This window comes from Antechinus flavipes, chromosome 3, assembly GCF_016432865.1.
Source record: "Antechinus flavipes isolate AdamAnt ecotype Samford, QLD, Australia chromosome 3, AdamAnt_v2, whole genome shotgun sequence".
In the NCBI taxonomy this organism is placed as follows: Eukaryota; Metazoa; Chordata; class Mammalia; order Dasyuromorphia; family Dasyuridae; genus Antechinus; species Antechinus flavipes.
In genome coordinates, this window is record NC_067400.1 from 58,655,711 (window position 1) to 58,676,643 (window position 20,933).

General features: G+C 35.9%; 1 protein-coding gene across 1 annotated transcript in view; it reads left to right on the plus strand.

The window, feature by feature from the left end:
• The window catches only part of WDFY1 (WD repeat and FYVE domain containing 1), a 50,295-nt gene extending 33,621 nt beyond the window's left edge, over positions 1-16,674 (plus strand). Inside the window, exons 7-12 of the mRNA XM_051983450.1 lie at positions 654-780; positions 2,960-3,065; positions 7,127-7,228; positions 9,365-9,495; positions 11,712-11,820; positions 13,368-16,674. Coding sequence (XP_051839410.1) covers positions 654-780; positions 2,960-3,065; positions 7,127-7,228; positions 9,365-9,495; positions 11,712-11,820; positions 13,368-13,427 — 635 coding nt within the window. The 3' untranslated portion in view covers positions 13,428-16,674. The remainder of the gene's footprint in view (positions 1-653; positions 781-2,959; positions 3,066-7,126; positions 7,229-9,364; positions 9,496-11,711; positions 11,821-13,367) is intronic.
• Positions 16,675-20,933: the final 4,259 nt, after the last annotated feature.

The window sequence follows — 20,933 nt, forward strand, 5'->3', positions numbered from 1 at the left end:
ACCTTACAAAACATGATTTTTATAGGATCTCTAAATTAAAAATATTGTAGTCATGTTTGAATTTGAGAGAATTTAGAGTTATAGGTAAAGAATTAACAACTTTTGAAAAAAATGAATATTGTTCTTGGGGACCATGATTTTGCCTTTCTTTGTATTGTCAGTGCTTAGCACAGTCCTTAGTGCTTAAAAGCTTATTGTTGGACTAATTACATCTTTCCTGAATACATCTGTTTCCAGAAGACACTGGAAATACATCCAAAAGAAAGAAATTGCTGAGGAAAAAAGGACTGGGGGAAATTAGTGCTATTAGTGTGGGGTGTTGGATTTGGCAAAATGAGGTTGCTGTTGCTATTGGCTATGACTAGTTGATATAAGTTCCGTCATTGTTTGGTGTTGTCTATAATGAAAAACACCTGATTTTTCTGGGTCAAATTTAGGGGGAAATGTTTTTAAATATTCATATTGTGTAAGAGTTCAGGAAGTAAGTCATTACAACCATTGCTCTTTCTCTTTTTTGGGAACTTCCATCTCCTGCCTTATAACTCATAAGAAGAGGCCTAGGATCCTTTCACTTACCCAGTGGGGGAACTCCATTTTTGTTGTATAACTTAGCTGTCACAGCATGACTGAATGCAAATGTTTTATTATCACAGGCAGTGTTGCTTCATTGTGGTGGGATCCTATCCAACGGTTACTCTTCTCAGGAGCATCTGACAACAGCATCATCATGTGGGACATTGGGGGAAGAAAAGGCCGGATGCTGTTGCTTCAGGGCCATCAGTAGGTGACTTGTTTTAATCTTTGAAGGAAAGTTTGGGGGTCCATGTACTTTTCCAGGAAACATATACTAATGGAATAACTTGATTGACTGCCCCATTCCAGTGTGTACCCTATTCCAGAATTAGACAAGAGCATGACAGAAAATACAGAGAGGTCAGGGTTCTGGAGAACAAGATGGTTGCTGTTTTTGATGTTACAGAGAAGTCATGGAGAATTAGGACTGAGAAGAAACCATTCACTTGTGTGTTGAGAAAATTGATGACTGGAAAACAATTTCAATTGAGAGATGAAGTCAAAAGCCAGATTTCAGGGGAAAAAAGTAGAGAAGAAAGGGAAGGGCTGAGTATCAAACAGCAGAAACAGGAGAAAAGCTCTCTTGGCCAAAGGCATGATATAGGGAAGAGAGGTATGAACCTATGGCCCATGCTCCAGTGCTGCCATTAATGATCTCTGGGACCTTGGCAGCTGACTTCCCTTGCTGGACCTCTTACACTCTGAATTGAGATTAGATGACATGACCTTTAAGGGAAACTTTTAGGAACTTTAGCTCTAAAATGTGAAGATTCTAATTCTAGAGTACTTCTCCCCTTCCCCCCAACACCCCCCTAAAGGCAGTTGGGGTTAAGTGACTTGCCCAGGGTCACACAGCTAGACTGTATTAAGCGTCTGAGGCTGGATTTGAACTCAGGTCCTCCTGACTTCAGGGCTGATGCTCTATCCACTGCACTACCTAGCTGTCCTACAATACTTTTACACAAGGTGAATTCTTAGCCTTGCCAGAGGGCTTTTCTTATGAGCCTTAAGGAAGGATTGAGAGTTGTTTTTTTTCCTTCGTTTTCCCAGTGCCTGACAGAAAGAGAAATGGAACTTATTGTTCACTATATTTCATAGTATAGTTTCTGTATAGTTTCTACCAGAATATTGAAAAGGAAAAAAAAGTTTACCCACACCCTTCAGGACCATCTCATTTTCTTATTTCTTTTTTTTATCTAAGCCTTTCTGGTTGAGGTTAACATAACCAGAAGAGTTTTTTGCCTCCACATTAAATACTTCAGTAGTACTCATTTTGGAAAGCCATTGTGCATGAATCTGAGAATTTTGAAACTCATCTCATGTTCTCAAGTAGAAATATTTACTGCTTTTTAAAAATAATTTTAATTTTTATTATTTTGCACTTATTAAACAACAGTTTACTTGGGCATTTCTGCATACAAAGAACAGAAAAAAGGCATATATAACTGAGAAGCTCTATCATAAATAGCCTTTTTTCTTTTAACAACATAATAAACATTTAAATTCCAAAGCTTTCTTGCTTGTTTGTATCTCCCTCCGCACCGCCTTCTGTTCTCTTGTATGTATGGTATTAATGCTTCATCATCTTCCCGTGACCAATTCCCCTTCCCCCATTTGATAAACAACAATAAAACTTCCCTTGTACCCACTGATTCCTGTCATACAAAACTGATTCACACTTTGGCCATGTCTAAAAATGTATATCCCATTTTGTAACCCAAGTCAATCTTCTCTCTGGCAGGAGGTGAGCAGCCTATTTTTTATCATTGGTCTTTTGGAATTACAAATGTCATTGCATTAATCAGACATCTTTAGTCTTTCAGAATTGTTTTTGTTTACTATGTTGTAGTCAGTGCATAAATTGGCCTCCTGGGTCTGCTCACTTCACTCTGCATCCATTCTTAAAAGTCTGAGGTTTTTCTGAATCCATCTTTTTTGCTATTTTTTCTCAGTTATGTTCATGTACCATAATTTGTGTAACCATTCCCTAATGAACATTTCTCCCATATTTTCCAATTTTTGCTACTATAAGAATACTCCTATAAATGAGTTGATACATGAGGTACTTTCTCTTTTTCTTTGAATTCTCTGGATAGAAGACTGGTCTTTTTTCCACTAAGTCAAAGGAGCGAACAGTTTTTAGCTACTGGTTTGCAAAATTCAAGTTGGTCAACATCTGTAAAGTGTCTCCTGTGTGCCTAGCACGTGGTTGTCAGGGCAGGGCCCCTCATCTCAAAGCTCCCCTTGAAGCCTCTGTATCTTGGGGGCTGTCTCATCTAGATGGGTGTCAAGATGGTGGCTGCCTGCGGTGGCTTCACACTCAGGTCTTGGACCGGCCTGGCTGGGGGAGCAGCTGCCCTTTTACTATGGTGTGTTTTGTTCCCAGTGACCGGGTGCAGTCTCTTTGTTACCTTTCACTCACAAGACAGCTGGTGTCTTGTTCATCCGATGGGGGGATCGCTGTCTGGAATATGGACGTCCGAAGAGAAGAGGTGAGAGGGGCCCCCTCCTATGTTCTGCTCCTCCCCAGAAAAAGATGTTGAGGATATTTGAATGGTGTATGCGCCATAATTATAATGATGAAGATAGTAATAAGCAATTGCATAGCCCTTTAAAATTTGCAAAGTATTTTGTAAATGTTTCATGTTGTCCTCACAACAGCCGGGATGGGGGAGGGGGGTGGAATGGAGGGGAAGGAGTTGGGGAGTGGGGGGGGTTGGGTAGGTACTGTCATCCTTATTTTACAGAGGAGGCAAACTGAAGCTAGGAGATTAGATGGCTGGCTAGGCAGTGTCTACTGCTGGATTTGAACTCGAGACTGTCTTACTCAAAGTCCCATACTCTCTCTAGCACATCACCTGGCTGCCTCTATCTCACTGTCTCAGTAGAGGTTGTCCTCAAAGACATCATGAAGGAAAAGGGAGGATTGTGTGTGCTAGGGAATAGCAGGGTCCTGTCTTTTATGAAATCTTTGAGAAACTCCCCCAAAGTAGGCGGCGTGGAGATCTTTCCCCACAGGGACGCCCATGGGCGCTGCAGATCGTCCTATGCTGGGGATGGTTTCCACCAGTAATCATGTCTCTCACTTTCCTGTTGGGTCATTATAGAGATAGGCCACTTTGTCTTCATTTTTATTATCCGTTTTTTCTTTTTAGTTTAGCCCTGCAGATGTAATATATTTAGTTTATGAAAAAGTAGATTTTATGTACATGAAATAGAATTGCTCAAGACAAATCTGTCTTGATAAATTTATCTATTTTATCTATTATTTATTAAGACAAATCATCCTTCTATCACCATTGTTTATTAATGATCTTATGGGAGAGAAGAAGGGAAAAGATTGAGTTCTTGGGCACACTACCCTTGTAATAGTCAATAGATTAAAAAAATGGAGGGCAGGGATGGCAGTCAGGATCAAGTGACTTGTCTAGGGTCACACAAATAGGAAATATTAGGTATCTGAGGCTAAATTTGAATTTAGATTCTTCTGACTCCAGTACTGGTACTCTATCTGCTATGCCATCTAGCTGTCCCAAACCTTGGCAAGGTGCTCACATTTGGGAATTTCAGAGTTAGCTCTTATATTCAGAGTGAAATTAAAACAATTTGAACTATGTAAATCCTGCTGCTTTAAAAAAAATTCAATTTACTTAATATTTATAACATACCACAATAATGTGCTAAGTATTCTGCAGAGTATTTAGTTACACACTTATCTCAGGTAACTCATAATAATCCCAATTTGAACGAAACCTGACCTGTAGAAAGAAGAGGTGACTAAGCTGAGAGAAGACGAGTAGAGTTCATTGGGACAGACTTGATTTTGACCTATTGTAGGAGTTCCCAATGGTCCTAAATACTGCTGGAATGAGTGGTTACAATGAAAGGAAGGGCATGGTCTCTGAGAACAGGGAAGGGAAAAATATCAAATGCTGATAAAGTATTCTGCAACTATAATTCCCTTAGCTTTTTACTTACAGAAGCTAATCCCAGTTCTGTATCTGAGTTGTGCCATGTTCTGCATGATTCAATTGTTCATATGTCTTCACGGTGCAAAAGTGAGTTTCAAACCAGAAATGAAAGTAAGCAAATTGAACAAAAACATCTTATAAAAGAATAGCCTTTAGACTTAGCTCCTGTCTATGATTTTTATCTCTTGTGATCCTTTTTTTTTTTCTCCTTAAAACAGTTGTCTAAAAATGGATAGGAAAAGTGGGCAACCTATGACTAATAAGTGTCTGATCTAAAAGAGGAATTTCTGTTCCTCTTGAGGAGCCAGCCTGGACACAGGATTACTTAGGTCTTATTTCCATGACTAGTTTGCTTTTAAACTTATGTGGGAAAGCTTTGGGAGCTCATTTCATCTACTAGTGAGCCTGCTCTGTCTGGAGGGTTGAAAGAAAATCTATTCATCATTCTTGAATTAGAGACTCACTCTTGAAATGAAACACTACCTGCATAGAGGGGGAGCACTGCTCTGTCTTTGTTGAGATCAGGATTTAGGGGGGAAAAAGAAGTGGGAGATAGAAGAGTCAGTCTACTGATGGAATGTTGGGTTAATGATCTTTGTGGTTGTTCTCAGAGGATAAGGTGGGGAGATTGAACAACGCACTAATGAAACTTTGTTTCTCTAGAGAGTTGAAATATAGATAGTCCAAAATAGTTTTCAGGTTAGCATTTACTGTTATTCCCAAGTGTTAAAAGAGCAAAGTTTACTGCTCTTAAAGTTCTTTCTTTCTTTCTTTCTTTCTTTCTTTCTTTCTTTCTTTCTTTCTTTCTTTCTTTCTTTCTTTCTTTCTTTCTTTCTTTCTTTCTTTCTTTCTCTCATATATGTATATATTTGTACTATAAAACATATACAACATAGACCAGGAATCATATATACATGTAAAACCCAGTGTCTCTTAAAATATGACTTGCTTTCCATATATAATTTTAACAAATGTAAATTAGTTTCAGTAGAAAGATACTAACAGTTGTAGGATATAGAAATGTCTTATTGTTGAAGGTAATACTTGAGCTATCTCCTAGAGAAAGATAAGAAGACAAAAGTGAAGAGAACATTCTAGGTATGAAGGATGGGCAATGCAAAGGCACCAAGATGGGAGATGCACTGTGCAGTTTGAGGATTAGAGATCAGAAACTAATCAACGCAGTTAATTATTTTTACCAATACATCAGAATCCTAAAAAATTCCTTAAAAATTGTCATAATTTAACACAGCAATAACAAAATCAAATAGGAAATGATAGCAAAAGCAATCTCATTCAAAATAACTACAGAATTCATGAAATATCTGGTTGTCAGCTTACCAAGACACACTCAAGAGTAAATCAAATTATAATAGAGTCAGTCAACAAAAATTTTTTCTAATATATTTACATATTTTTATTTTATTCTTAAATTCCTATTGTGTGTCAGGAACTATCCTGGAATTCAAAGAATGAAAAAAGACAGTGAGTGCTTTCAAGTAGCTCATAGTCCAGTGAATAAGATTCCATGCAAATAACCTTGTAGAAACAAGCTATGTATGGGATAAATTGAAAATAATTTCAAAGGGAAGGTACTAGAATTAAGAGGAATTGAGAAAGATTTCTTTTAGACAATAGAATGTTAGCTGGGATTTGAAGAAAGTTAGAGAGGCTAGGACATAAAGAAATGAGAAGGGAGCATTTTTTTTTTTTTATTTTTACTCAGAGCAGTGATATAAATCATTAACAAATTATACAATAAATGTAAAAAAAGATATAGCTTGCAAATCAGGCAGAGTTCAGGTTAGAGAGGAATTCCCTATGGGTGATAAATTATTCATATGTTTCTGCTTGTAGATGACATTGTATGGAGTGTATCAAGCTCCAGGCTGTGGCAGAACTTCCTGTAGGAATTCCGTAATCACTCAGAAGAGCTTATAATCCAGACACAGAGGGAAGTGGGTGAAGAATGTCGTTTCAACATGTATATGGATAGACATTCTATAGAACTTGGATATAAGAAAAGGAGGAGGAAGTTGAGATAGATCAGTTTGGGAAGATTGCAAAGTCTTTTAATGACTACAAGATTTTCAGGAAACAAAAGCGATTCCTTTTATAAAAAGCCACTGACAATGCTGTTTTGCAAGGGGCAGGAATATAACTGCTTCTGAAGAATTAAAACTGGGTATCACATGGGGAGGCTCAGGGTGGGTATGAGCAGACTGTAATATATACTAGATGAGGAATGGAAAAGAAGCTGATACTCTTCCTTGTTGGAGAGCGCTCCTAAGGCAATGAGATCTCAGATCCATTTGATTAGTCAGTTCTAGTCCCTGGTAAATCGAAGCATTTCCTGATCTGCTATGGGTTTTGGACATCATAGGACTGATAAGCGGGGCTGTGCAGGAATCAAGTAACACCTTTTCTAGAACTAAAGATGTAAATATGCAAAGTCATAATTTAATCTCAGATAATGGGAAGATAAAACAATTAACATTGTCTCTCTTTGCTTTCTTAATGTCTGTAGTAGTTTGATTTCTTATTGAGCAGTCAACTGAAGGTTATTTGTTTTTCCTGTGTAGGCTCCTCAGTGGTTAGAAAGTGATTCTTGTCAAAAATGTGAACAGCCCTTTTTTTGGAACATAAAACAGATGTGGGACACAAAGACGCTGGGATTAAGACAGGTAAGAGGCCAACCTCAGATCTTTACTAGTACTTTTGCTACTGTTGATTGCCTTGGTGATTGTATGTTGAACCTCAGTTTGTTGAGTTCATCTGTTTTTAGTGATTAGTGCTGCTTGGTATCCATCGATGAAATATTAGTTCAGTTCAACAACTGTGTGAGTGGGTACTTTAGGAATTTGGAATCTTAATATGCAAGGCAGTGACCTCACACTTAGAGTACCAAATTCCTTAATAGCTTGTCTTTTAAAAACATAATTGTTCAGAAACTCCGATGCCCATAGTCATAAGTAAAGTGGAAGAGCTTTTTGCAAAAGAGTTATTTATGAGATGATCACAGATCTTAGATTTGGATGTTTGAGGGACTTTGGAGACCATTGAAGCCAATCATTTCATTTATGTGAACTGCCTGAGTTCACACTAGTCAGGGACAGGTTTTGAACTACATTCTTATTTCTCCATATCTAAAGCTTTTTCTACTGTATCGTGGTCTTTAAAAGTGGTTCTATTATCCATATGAATTATATATGTAATATATTACTGAATATGTAAAATATTAGGATATGAGTTAAAATATTTAAGATGCTTCTGAATTTTTCCACACTCTTGGAAGCGCTAGAGAATTTTCAAGGCTCATGATTCAAGTAACAGGCCAGTTTGCTTTAAAATTAAGGACTAAAGAAATAACTTATATTTAAAATAAAATAAAAAAATTAGGTGTTCATGTAATACTAAAATATATTTCTATAGCAGCTTTGAAAGTAGCCACTCACTAAAGGGAAGTATGAATTTTCACTGGTTATGTAATGCCAGAGAAACTGAGGCAAGATAGAGATTAGAGAGTATTTAATAATTTATTAAATGGAGAGATATACCGGGACCAAACGGGTCCATGGTTTGATCCCTGGGCTGAATGAGACTATTGTCTCCAAGAATCCAGCAAACAATGTGAGTTCTCAATGACATATATAACACATGGCTCACACTTGGGGCAGGGGCAGAGTCAAGATGCTGAGAGTGGGAATGGGACTCTGACATTCTGGGTTCTGACAGAGTGAGGGGAGGCATGAGGGATATTTGATAATTGGGATTACAGAGTGGGGAGGCACCCAACATTCTGATGATGCCTAAGATAGAAGGTCTTTCTCCTTGTCTGAGTCATCATGATTAGGAAGGAGGGGTGGTTGAGCAGAACAGTAAGGGAAACTGAGTCAGGATAATTAGGGAAAGTGAGTCAGGACAATAAAAGAGAACTATGGCATAACAGTTAGTAGAATAGAATGTTGACTCAGATTACCAGTATACCTTTCTGGAAAGCTGGTTCAAAGTTTGTGTGAATTGGTAAATTACTTTTTGGTGTTACTTACAAGACTACTCTAGAGAGAAGTGATATTTTAAGATTAGCAGACAATTCAGGAATTACTTCTGTATATAAAACATTCTAATGCACCAAGGAGAGTATCTTTAGCATTCCATAATTAGCCTCTATTCTTATTGCATGCCCAGCAGTATTTTTGATCAGTGTATTGTACTCAAAAGGTAAAAGAACTCCTATTTCTAACTGAAAAAAATTTAAATTTAATTGTGCTTTTCTTTACTAACAACTAGTATGTGTAGAGAGTAGCAATACCTAGTTGCTAAACTTAAAAAGTGGTTCTGGGAAGAGTCACTCGTTGTAAATAGAATCCAGTCATTGATGGTGGAGTTTACCTGAATCTCCTGTTTTAATTTGAGAGATTAAAAATTGAAAACATATAATTTTTTTGATAGCAATATATCAATCAGGAAATATTTCATCAAAATCTTTTTTTAAGTACTTTTTTTTTTCTTTCTGGTATTCTGAATGCATTTATTCTTTTCTAAAAATCTTTCTCTACTATTTGGCCTCATCTATAGATTTTCTTAACTTTAGCACTATATGGCCCCTTTTTGATTACTTAAAAAAAATAATACAGAAGAAAAAATATATAAATGTTTAAAGTCAAGCATTACAAAGAAGTTTGCAAATTATTTTTCCAGGTAGGAATGGTCCAATGTTTAAAGCACATTTGATTCTTAGAATTCATGTTATGTATTAAATTATGTGTATATAAAAATGTAAAATCTCAGAGTTTTTTTTTTTTCCATAACACTTGCAGCATCACTGTAGGAAGTGTGGGCAAGCAGTGTGTGGGAAGTGCAGTACCAGGCGCTCCACTTACCCAGTCATGGGCTTCGAGTTCCAGGTCCGCATGTGTGACTCTTGCTATGATTCCGTCAAAGATGAAGAGTAAGGAGTTTCATATCTTTGTTTTGTTTTCAAATGAAAATTTGGGAAGCAAGATGCAATTTCTTTTTTTCTTTGTATGGCAGTTGGGGTTAAATGACTTGCCCAGGATCACACTGACTCCAGAACTGGTGCTTTATCCATTGTGCCATCTAACTCTGCCCCAAGATGCAATTTCTTACTAAAAGGTCTACTTCATTTTTTCTTTTTTACTTTAAAACATTCTGTTGTCAGCAACCACAAACAACTCCAAACTTGAAAGGAAACTATATAAGAAACTCTAAACTTCTACATTACATGCAAAAAATAAATTACATGCACGTGCATGTCTGCAAACATGGATGTACATATACGATACATGGATGTACATATGGATGTAGCTAAATGGTAGCGTATAATTCTCTTTTTTTAACCCCCTTCTCTTTATGCAAGTCAGCATAAAGTCAGAAAGGTCTGAGTTTGAATTGTGCCTTACACATTTACTGACATTGTGATTCTGGACAAATGCTTTGACCCATCTAAATCTATTAAGTGATGGGGTTAGACCTTTAAGGTTCTTTTCAGATCTAAATCTGTGACCCTTTGAGCTCCATGACCCACCACATCTCTATCCCCACCTAGTGGTTTCTATTCTGCAGTAAAGGGGTCTGCAATAGCCATGTGTGGATTGTGGCTAACTTGTCACTTCATTCTTTTCTTCTATTATATTTGTGTTGATTTTGTAGTTGTGAAACCTTTGTGAAAAGAGTAAATTTTCTTATACAGAAGCAAAACCAATCCAGAGATCTAAATGACTACTAGAAAATCTACTCTAATTTTGTTTTGTGACTTAGAGTGGCAAGACTGCCATCTTCTGGATTACTTGACATAATGATAATGAAATTATTATATTAGTAACTTCAGAGTTTTCTTCTGTTCATGATTCAAAATTCATTTATTCAACAAACATTTACTCGCACCTACCATGTGAAAATCAGAATATTAGGACCTTACATAAATAGAGATAAATAAGACATAACTTCTGAACTCTAGCCACTTAAGTACATCTCATAGTTACCAGGCTATCAATGATTTGAGGAGTTCAGGGAAAGTGGGTTTAGACTCAGAAAGGCTATGTCTGTATATCTGTATCTATCTGTCCATATATATCTGTAGTATATCTGCTATATATGTAGATAGCAAAGAAGTGCATCACAGTTCTGAAGTCCTCTGATTGGAGTTCTCAAAATGTTTTCTATCGGTTTGGTGTGGCCTCCTGTATAGTCTTTACCCATTGCAGACTCTGCTGTCAGCTCTTCCATTTTAAGGGATGTGGCTAGGATGCTGACGTTAATAAGGCTCTTCTGGTCAAAAAAGATAGGATGAAGACCACCCCCTTCTCTTCTTTCCACCCCTCCCCAATCAGTTCTTTCTCAGGTGGCTCTGCCACCCAGCATTGGTAGATGGCTTGGATCTCCCCAATGCTATTAGATGGGCAGATCTCCGAGTCCAGCTAGCTTGATATTTTTATACATGCCTCAAAGGGCATGATCAAGGCCAATCTAAACAGATTTCCTGTTGCATCTAAGGAAGTGTCCAGTTGTATTTTCAACCAATAAATAAAGCAAGGCATAGTATCTTGGGATGGGATGATATTGATTTATTCAGTTGCTTTCCCTCTTATTCTGACACACTTATAGCATTTAAAAAAATAAATGGTTTTTAATATATAATCTCCTGTGATACAACAATTCTTTTTTTAGTGAGTGAATTTGAATTCAGATTTTCCTTACTCTAGGTTTAGCATTCTATCCATTATGTCATAAAGACTTGCACTGTAGCCCATGAAAACTTTGAGGATCAAACTTAAGATGCCCTCCTTCTTTTATGTGAATATGCTCCTTCATGTTTTAAATTTCAGTTTCCCTTTTGCCTTAGAAAATTCATATTTGAATGTTTTCACGCTCCCTGTGAAGAAATAAAAATAAAATGGAAGTTTTTTAAATTTTGTAACTTTGGTTACAAAAGTCTTGTCTTTTAGTTGTGGTCTTTAATTATGAAACAGTTTTTAGAGCTGTCCAAATGTATAAATAATACACTAAATTCTGATTCTCAAATTCTTATTAGTTTTATTCCAATTCTAGGTTTGTTGTGATTTATTTTTATCATTTCAAATTATCCTTTATTTCTAAAGACTATTTGCCAAATGAGTTTTAAATCTAATGTTTTCTCTTTACTAGTCGCACTTCTCTGGCAACCTTTCATGAAGGAAAACATAACATTTCTCACATGTCTATGGATGTTGCTAGGGGACTAATGGTGACCTGTGGGACTGATCGTGTTGTAAAGGTAACTTTTAAAAATTGTTTCAGGTAGTTTCTAGATTTAGAGTTGGCTTTTTGCTTTATTCTATTATTACTATTTCATTGACTTTATGAAATTAAAATTAAAAGTAGTTTGTTTTATATCTTTTGGCATCACAATTTCAAATGTGGCTTCTGTTTTCTGTAAATTGTAAAATATCCATTTAAAAAGCTGAGGCATAAAACAGGATTTTTAGTTCCCTTCATTGTTGGTACTTTCCTGTGAAGTGTCTTTTACTTCAGGTGCATTTCTCTGGACTTTCTTATTATTGCCATACTCTTTCCTCTTCTGTCTTAGCTGAAGAGTTCTATGTTTGTATGTTCATCTTCAAGTTTAGTCTCAAAACAGTCACATTTCTTTAACTTATTCCCCAACTATACAGAATAGCTTTGTCTGCATATATACTTGCTTCTGCATGTTTCCTGTCTAGTCTACTTTGTTTTGTGCCTATCTCCATCATTATTTTTCCTTATACTTACTTTTCTCCTTCTTCTTTGATGTAATTTTCTTTCTTCTTGAGCTTCTGGTCTTCCTTTTCTGGATATCTCATGTATCTATAGAAGGCACATTTATGTTTCAAATTTAAAGCATAACCAAATGTTTTTTAATTGAATACTAGATTTGTGGCAAGTAAAATAATAGCATTTGGCATGATTCTTGATTTATGCTAGTATTTATTTAGGGAGATGAGGTGGACATGAGAAAAAAATGTAGTGGAACATTATCCTGGCATTATTAGGATGGCTTTGAGTCCCAGCCTTACAAAAGACTCTCTCTATCTGCTATCTGAACACTAGACTAGCTAGGTTAGGATGGACTCATGACCAAAAGTTTGTCCATTAGACAGTGCAATTTTTTTTTCTATTTATAGCTATTCATCAATACCATCTATTAAGTTTTAGAGGGATTATAACTTTTTTGGGGAGAGGGTAAGAGTTCTTATATTGATAAAATAACAAAAATTTATATCCTTTTTTCACAGGGAGTCCTGTGGCTGTAGATACCCCCCTTCTCAGAGTGTTTTCAAATGCATAAAATAAAATACTAGGATTACAATGGAAATCAATTATGTAGAAATATAGTTATCAAAATAGATATACATTTTTAAAAGTTCTTGAATTTGGGTAAGAATACATTACCTAGGGAATGTGATCTGAGCAATAGTAATATTGAATCTGAGGCATAGAAAAAGTTTACTGTATTTTGAGATAGAACATAGTTAATAATTATAAGTCAGTTATGACCACTTAATCATGGTCTGGAAATTTTCAGTCTGATCTATACCTTCCATCTCTCCTTTTTGAAATGAATTTTGGTGCCTGTTTTCCTTTGGCCTCAAAAAATGCCCCAGATTATAGGTTTAAGGAGATCTGGGGCTCTTATGAGGAAAGAAGAAACTGGAAGAATCTAGTTTTTCTTTCTAAAATGAATGCTTTTCATTTTTAGCAAGTATGTGTTTTTCCAGAGCTGTCATTTACTATCCTATAAGATGACCAATTTTGCCTTTTCCCACATTCCCTTTTCTCTTACAGATATGGGACATGACACCTGTAGTTGGTTGTAGTCTTGCAACTGGATTCTCCTCCCGCTGACCTAGGACCGGGGCAGTTTATGCACCTTATGTACAGCAACAAGCACCAAATGAAGTCCTTCCTATGAATAGCTCCACAATTTCTGGTTGCTTTGAATATCCAGTGACCATTTAAAAAACACAGTTAAAAAAAAAAAGGTTTTTGTTCTGTAGGACACTCCTGGAACCACCTTGATGTAGACATGCTTTTAAATGTCTTGGTAGGATGGATACAAAGGATTATCTGTAATGTGAGTCCTGGAAAAGTGGACTTTACTTCAACTTAGTTTGCATGTGAACAGTGTGTTAAAATGCCCTAAAAAAGGAATCAGAGGAGAAGGTTAGTAGAAAACATTGAACAGAGACATAAAGGACTTTGAGTAAATGGTTCCCATAGGATTCTAAATCTACTCACAAACCAGTCTAGCCAGATTCCCAAAGCACTTTTCTGGCTATACAGATTGTTGGAGCAAGAAGGAAGGGCAAGTAAGACTCAAAATACCTGGTCTGTCTTTCTTGAGGAGCAGTGACTGAATCTGAAATTCCAGAGAGTCCCGTCCCCTGCTGGGAGTGCAGTCTGCTCTGTAGCATAGTGATGGGTGAGCATCCACAAGCCGGCTCTTCTGCCCGGGCCCCGAGTTAGTCTGTACATTGTTTCAGTCACCTTCAATCATTTGTAGCCTCCTCCTTTTTTTTTCCTGACTCATAGACATGAGTGACTCTTTGTAGATATTTCTAAGTAAGTTGTATACTCTCTTTGTCCCTGAAGGCAGTCCCCACCTCGTCATTTACCACCCAACAGTTAGTTTGCAGACATTTCTATGGTGCTGTTAACATGGGAAACACACTAAACTGCCTCGCTTTTCTCCTTGCGGTGAAGAACGATTGTAGGGGAAACAATGTGTGTTCCATCCAGCAGTCTGGTCCCTGGGACACTTAAGAACCTCTTTCTAGTTCTAAATTGAGAATTCAAGCGATTAGGGGAGCAATGCAATATGCACTTCAAAAGATTGAACTAGTATTTAAATTTTGTGACTTTTTTAGTGTTAGTATTTCTTGGCACTCCTTAAGAGTAGTTGGTGATTCAAGGTTGTAGTTCTAAAAATCAGATTTTGCACTGTAAGCAGTAACTTCCTGATGTGGAATATAACTTTTTTTTTTTAGTTGTTAACCAAGTTTGATGTAGAGGCCAGGTATTGTTGAAACTTTTTAGTTAGGCGTTTTCTGGACGATGTCAGCATTCCATCCATTTTAACATTAAAATATTTATGACTTATTGCCTGTTGGGCTCCAGAAATGGGCATACTTTTTAGCATACTCAGACTTTTTGAAGGAAGAATTTTAAAACAGATGGTAATGATGTCTGTTCCATTGCACTAATATATTTGGATTAAAAGACTCTGCTAGTTTGTGGTTAATTTTGTGGGATTAAAATGTTACAGACTCTGATTTATAGTACTAGTTGAGTGGAATATCAAATTTAGGAAATTTAAATTAGAATTAAACGTTTTAAGGTCCAGCTGATGTGAACTGATAGGGGTTTTGGGGAGAGGGGTATCAAATGTATCATGTTTTGAATTAGCCTTCACTTATTTCTGAACACCAGTTCATTTTTGATACTAAACACAATTTTGTGAGGTTTCTGTACTTGGAAGAGATTTTTGTTTTTGAAAACTTAATGGGTTTTCTGCAAAAACTGCTTAACAAAAATGCAATTTTAAAAAATACATATATAACATGGAATATTAAACATCATATAGTACCCTCTGTTTGAACAAAGATCTTCCCCTATGTTCCGCCCATACTGAAGGTGCTGTTCTTGGGATCTGATTGGTCCTTACAAGGAAAATAGCATATGATTGACTCTGCCGTGTTGAAAAGTGATGAACTCTGGTTTTGTTTTTTCCTAAACTTTTTCAAAATGTCTATTTCTTCACTCTGATAGACAGGACATATTATCAGGGCTTTAGGCAGGACTGTACAGTTTCAAGATACTTAATGAAAAATTCATTGTTCCAGAGAGTGACACATTGTTACTATAGCAACTCCTAAGGTATTGGATTAATATAAACAGGGAAGAAATAATTGTCAAACAAAAATGGGAGTGCAATATCTAGGGAAAGCAAAGGAAAATCATTCATTTTTCTTTTACTTGAGTTTTTATTTTTAAAAAATGCATATTGCAGAAATATCATTATCACAAATTCAGTGATAAAAAAGTGTGAGTAATATTGTTTAGAGAAGCAAATAAAAATTATTTCCTGAAGTTTATTAGTTGGAAAAGGGTACTTGTAAGGTTATATTATAGATACTTCATTAATTTTTGTTTGTGCAGAGCAAAGAGTTATTTCAAATTGTTCATAAATAACAGTTCATTGATTTCTTCATTCCTTTATGCTCACACTCATGAGCATTATTAAGAATTTCAAGCTCATAATACTGGGGAAGGAGATCCCTATGCTAAATATTAGGAGAATGTATTATGATGAAAAAAAAGGCCAATTGCTTATTTAATACAATTCTTTAATTTTCCTGTGTCATTTTCAATGGTGGGCCCAATCCTGTTATCCTTCTTAGCATCACGTAGATCTAGATAATTCATAACTTCAAAAATCTTTCTAAGAGTGTGTCCTAGTTCCTATTTTACTGTCTAGGGCAATTAAAATTATTATAGCACTTTCCAGTACTTAAATTTTCTTCCTGAATAATCCGAGTTGTATCTTAAATTTCAGTTGTTTAAACTTGTCCCAATTGTGGTTTAAAAAAATTTTTTTCTAAAACCAATTTGCATTTAAATATCTGTTTAAGTTATTGATTCTGTTATGTCCAGAAATTGAACAAACTAGTTGTTGCTCTTGGTGAAATACCAATTACTCATAATAAACTTGAGGTTTAACAATGAGTAATGTGTATGTATTCAAGTGTCTATTGCTTTGTTGTTAAATACAAGCAAATTATTGAATGCCTACTGTATTTTCTGCAGTTTACTATAATACCAATTTAATTGTGTGAAAAATTTGTATTTAGGATACAACTTTAGTTTGTTTGTTTGTTTTCTTGTAGAGTCTTTTTTGAATGGGGGAGTGTAGGATCCTACTAAGTAGTGTATTTTAGTCTCTTACTAGTTATGTTTCTGCAAGATGCTGTGCCCTGCATAACTCGGAGAGACTAGATAAACTTTTTCCCTTGCTCCTCTCTATATGTGGGTTTTGTTTTTGTGGGAGTTTTTTGGAATACATGTACAATAAAAAATGTTTCTTGCTTGTTAATATGTTGTTCTGATGTTTTATCTGAATACATTTGAACAAAGTTTAGATTATAATTCCAAATATGTAATCAGTGGATAGCTTTGGAGAAATCCAAAACTATCTAGATATTTTTCATATAGTAGAATTGTTAGAGTAGTATTAATTTCTTTTTCTCTGTCCTGTGTCTTTGCTCTAAGAAGTTCTGCTTTAAAAGAGAACTGGTGTTTAAATTTCACTGAACATCAAATTTGTTTTTATGAAATTATAAATAGCCACAAGTTAATCAGCACTGCAGTATATATGCTGAAAAAAATTAGTTATCATCAATTTATTTTATTTCTTTCCAGTCCCTAGAGACATGATTGCTTATCCTGATCTTATAATCCCCCAGGATCTTTTCAGTTATATTACATGTCATGAAATTCTCAAAATTAAATTATTTCTTTCTTTTTTTTTTTTTTTTAAATAACTTTTTATTGACAGAAACCGTGCCAGGGTAATTTTTTACAGCATTATCCCTTGCACTCACTTCTGTTCCGATTTTTCCCCTCTCTCCCTCCACCCCCTCCCCCAGATGGCAAGCAGTCCTTTACATGTTAAATAGATTACAGTATATCCTAGATACAATATATGTGTGCAGAACCGAACAGTTCTCTTGTTGCACAGGGAGAATTGAATTCAGAAGGTATAAATAACTCGGGAAGAAAAACAAAAATGCAAGCAGTTTATATTCATTTCCCCATGTTCTTTCTTTGAGTGTAGCTGCTTCTGTCCATCCTTGATCAATTGAAACTGAATTAGATCTCTTTATCGAAGAGATCCACTTCCATTAGAATATATCCTCAAACAGTATCATTGTTGAGGTATATAATGATCTCCTTGTTCTGCTCCTTTCACTTAGCATCAGTTCATGTAACTCTTGCCAGTCCTCTCTGTATTCATCCTGCTGGTCATTCCTTACAGAACAATAATATTCCATAACGTTCATATACCACAATTTACTCAACCATTCTCCAATTGATGGGCATCCATTCATTTTCCAGCTTCTAGCCACTACAAACAGGGCTGCCACAAACATTTTGGCACATACAGGTCCCTTTCCCTTCTTTAGCATCTCTTTGGGGTATAATAAGCCCAGTAGAAACACTGCTGGATCAAAGGGTATGCACAGTTTGATAACTTTTTGAGCATAGTTCCAAATTGCTCTCCAGAATGGCTGGATGTGTTCACAATTCCACCAACAATGTATCAGTGTCCTTGTTTTCCCACATCCCCTCCAACATTCCGCATTATCTTCCCCTGTTATTCTAGCCAATCTGACAGGTGTGTAGTGGTATCTCAGAGTTGTATTATAACTTATTTATTTCAACTAAATAAGGAAGGGATACTGTAAAATCTAGGTAATGATAGGATGTCCTGCTTCAAAGACATTCAGAATTGTTGCTCAAGAGAATGGATTTACATCGGTGGCACTGTGAAGAACTGTAATTCTCTTTGTCTAAGAATGGGAAATGTTGACTTCCCAAAACAAAAACATTTTTAGTTTATCAGTTCTGTAGGTCCCAATATCAAAATCTTCTAGATTGTAAGCATCATGGCGGTTGGAATAATTTCTTAATTGTCTTTGCATTTTGCCAGCACTATAGCACAGTACTTTGCACATATTAGATGTTTAATAAATAAATGACTGATGAATGAATAATGAGGTCGGTCAAATCATTGAATAGTTTCTTAAATGTAATATGGTTTTAGAAGTCAAAAACCCCCTTTCCCTTGTTGGTATGGTGAATTGTGCACTGGGCTTGAAATCAAGAACTTCCTTCAGATTTTGCTTCAAATACTTCTGCTGTGGGACATCTCATGCCTGGATAATTGCAGTAACCGGCTGCTTGGTCTGCCTACTGCAAGGCTCTCCTCCTGCCAATCAATCCTCTATTCTGTTGTCAAGTGATTTTTCTAAAGCAGAGTTCTGCATCACCTCCTACTCAACAGACTTCTAGCACTTCCAGAGTCAAACATAAAATCCTATAGATTAAAGCCTTCATAACTTACCCCCTTGTACTTTTCCAGTCTTCCGTCTAACACATCTTATTCATCATTCCAGTGACACTGGTCTTGCTGCTTCTCAGACAAGAACTTCATCTTTGAGCATTTTCATTGGCCTGTCTCCCATTTACAGAATGTTCTTCCTCCTCATCTCTGCTTTCTGGCTCCCCTTGAATCTCAGCTAAAACCCCACTTTCTACAAAAAGCATTTCTCAATGTTTCTGAATTCTAGTGCCTTCCTTTTGTTATTTTCATTTTGTCCTGTTTGAACTTGTGTGTACATATTGGTTTGCATCTTATCTCCCATATAAAGATCCTGAGTTTTTTGAGAATAGAACTTTTACGTTTCTTTGTATCCACAGAGTTTAATAATCTCAGCATGTTATTAAACATAGTAGGCACTTAAGAAATGTTTATTGGCTCTCCCTGGGCATGTCACAAACTCTCTGTACCTCAGTTTTATCATTTGTCTCTTCCCATAATATTAAATGTAATAGTTCCCATAATATTAAATGTAATCTTAAATTTTGACAACAGAATTCTTTTTGATATTTTGAATTAATTGAATTTGAAATACCTAGGATAATTAGATGATAACTTAGTTAATCTTATGAAAAGGAATGCAAAATCTTATGTTTTGTTCAAGATAATTCAACTCAAAAATGGTATCAGAGGAATTAAAACCAGAAGGGCCTTAGAAATTATGTAGTCCCATTCCCTCATTTTACCGGTAAGAAAATAGACTTATAGGTTACAGTGACTTGCTAAAGACCAACTAGATGGTAAAAAGTAATGATTCAAACTCAGTTTTGAGGACACTAAATCAAATGAAAATAAAAATTTCTCACTATTTACTAAATCTGCACCCAGACTAGATATGTAGGGCTTAATAAACTTGAAAGAACAGAATAGTCATTTAAAATCTCAAGTGTTTCAGGCTTCGGTATATTAATGGAGAGTGGCTAGAAATTCTAGAATGGAAATCTGAACTTCCCTTCTAGAATTTCAGAAACTGGGGTTGACCTAAAGTTGAGCTAAGGTCCCCGTAAAATGGGGGTGGGGGAATATGTAAAAACTAATACATCAACCAAACGACTATATATGTGACAAAGAGAGAAAGTCTTGTACTTTTTAGAGAAGAAATTTGCAGTGTAAAGTATAGTGGATTTAGTATCCACTCCCAGGAGTAACATGCATGTCTGAAAAGCTGGCTGATTTTTGTATACTGTGTTCAGATAGCTGGTTTTTGTTTGTTTGGTGGTTGGGTTTAGTTTTTTGGGAGATGAAGGGGTCAAAAGAATCAAATTAGGGGCTATCCTCCGAAATTAGTCATATCTAATAGAAACATCAAGAGAAGGAACTTGGATTCTAGTTATCATCTACCCATGATAGTTGACTTATATTTTGTATATGGATGTCATATAAATTGTGTTTATATACATGTGTGTATATCTAAATTTATATTTGTGTTTGTGTGTGTGTATGTCTGTACCATGCTTTATTTACGTGATATTTGATTCTCAACAACTTGATGAAGGCATTCTAGTATTATCCCTGTTTTACAGATTGAAATCGGGCCGTTTGGTTGAGCTGTCAGCCCATTGTCACAGCTAATTAATAATCAAACCATGTCACATCTAACTCCAAATACAGCACTTTCCACTGCATCATGTTAACATACGGCAACTTAGTTTCCAGGATGGTTTCCCCACGTGGAAGCTGCCCTAGACTATATTCCATAACTTAAGAGAGCCTTCCCTTTCCCGCTTGACTTTCTTTTGCCAATGCAATTAGAACTTTATAATTTTCAAAGTTAAATTGAATCCTGTAATAGATGAATTTTTTTCTTCATGAGTTAAGTTGGCTAGAAACATGCCACCAAGTGTAATCTCAAGACAGATCTATTTATTGATAGATATTGATCTATGGACAAAGGAAATTCGGGGCTTGTTCCCAAAGTCAGTCCTGAGTTGTAAGTTTTTAATCCTTGATTCTGCTTGACAACAGGTGTTGTAGCTTAAGGCAAGTTGCTTACCACCTCTTAACTTCTGTTTCTTTATCAATTAAAATGGAGTTAGCCCTTGTACTGCTTGTCTCTCAGAGACTGTTTGGGAGAAGCTAAACCACCGAACTCTGCTTCTTGGAACCATTTGTCCGATCCTAATGTTCAGCCTGCCTTTCCATTCTCATCTTCACCTCTGGCATATATTGTCCCACTGCCTCTTTGTATATTC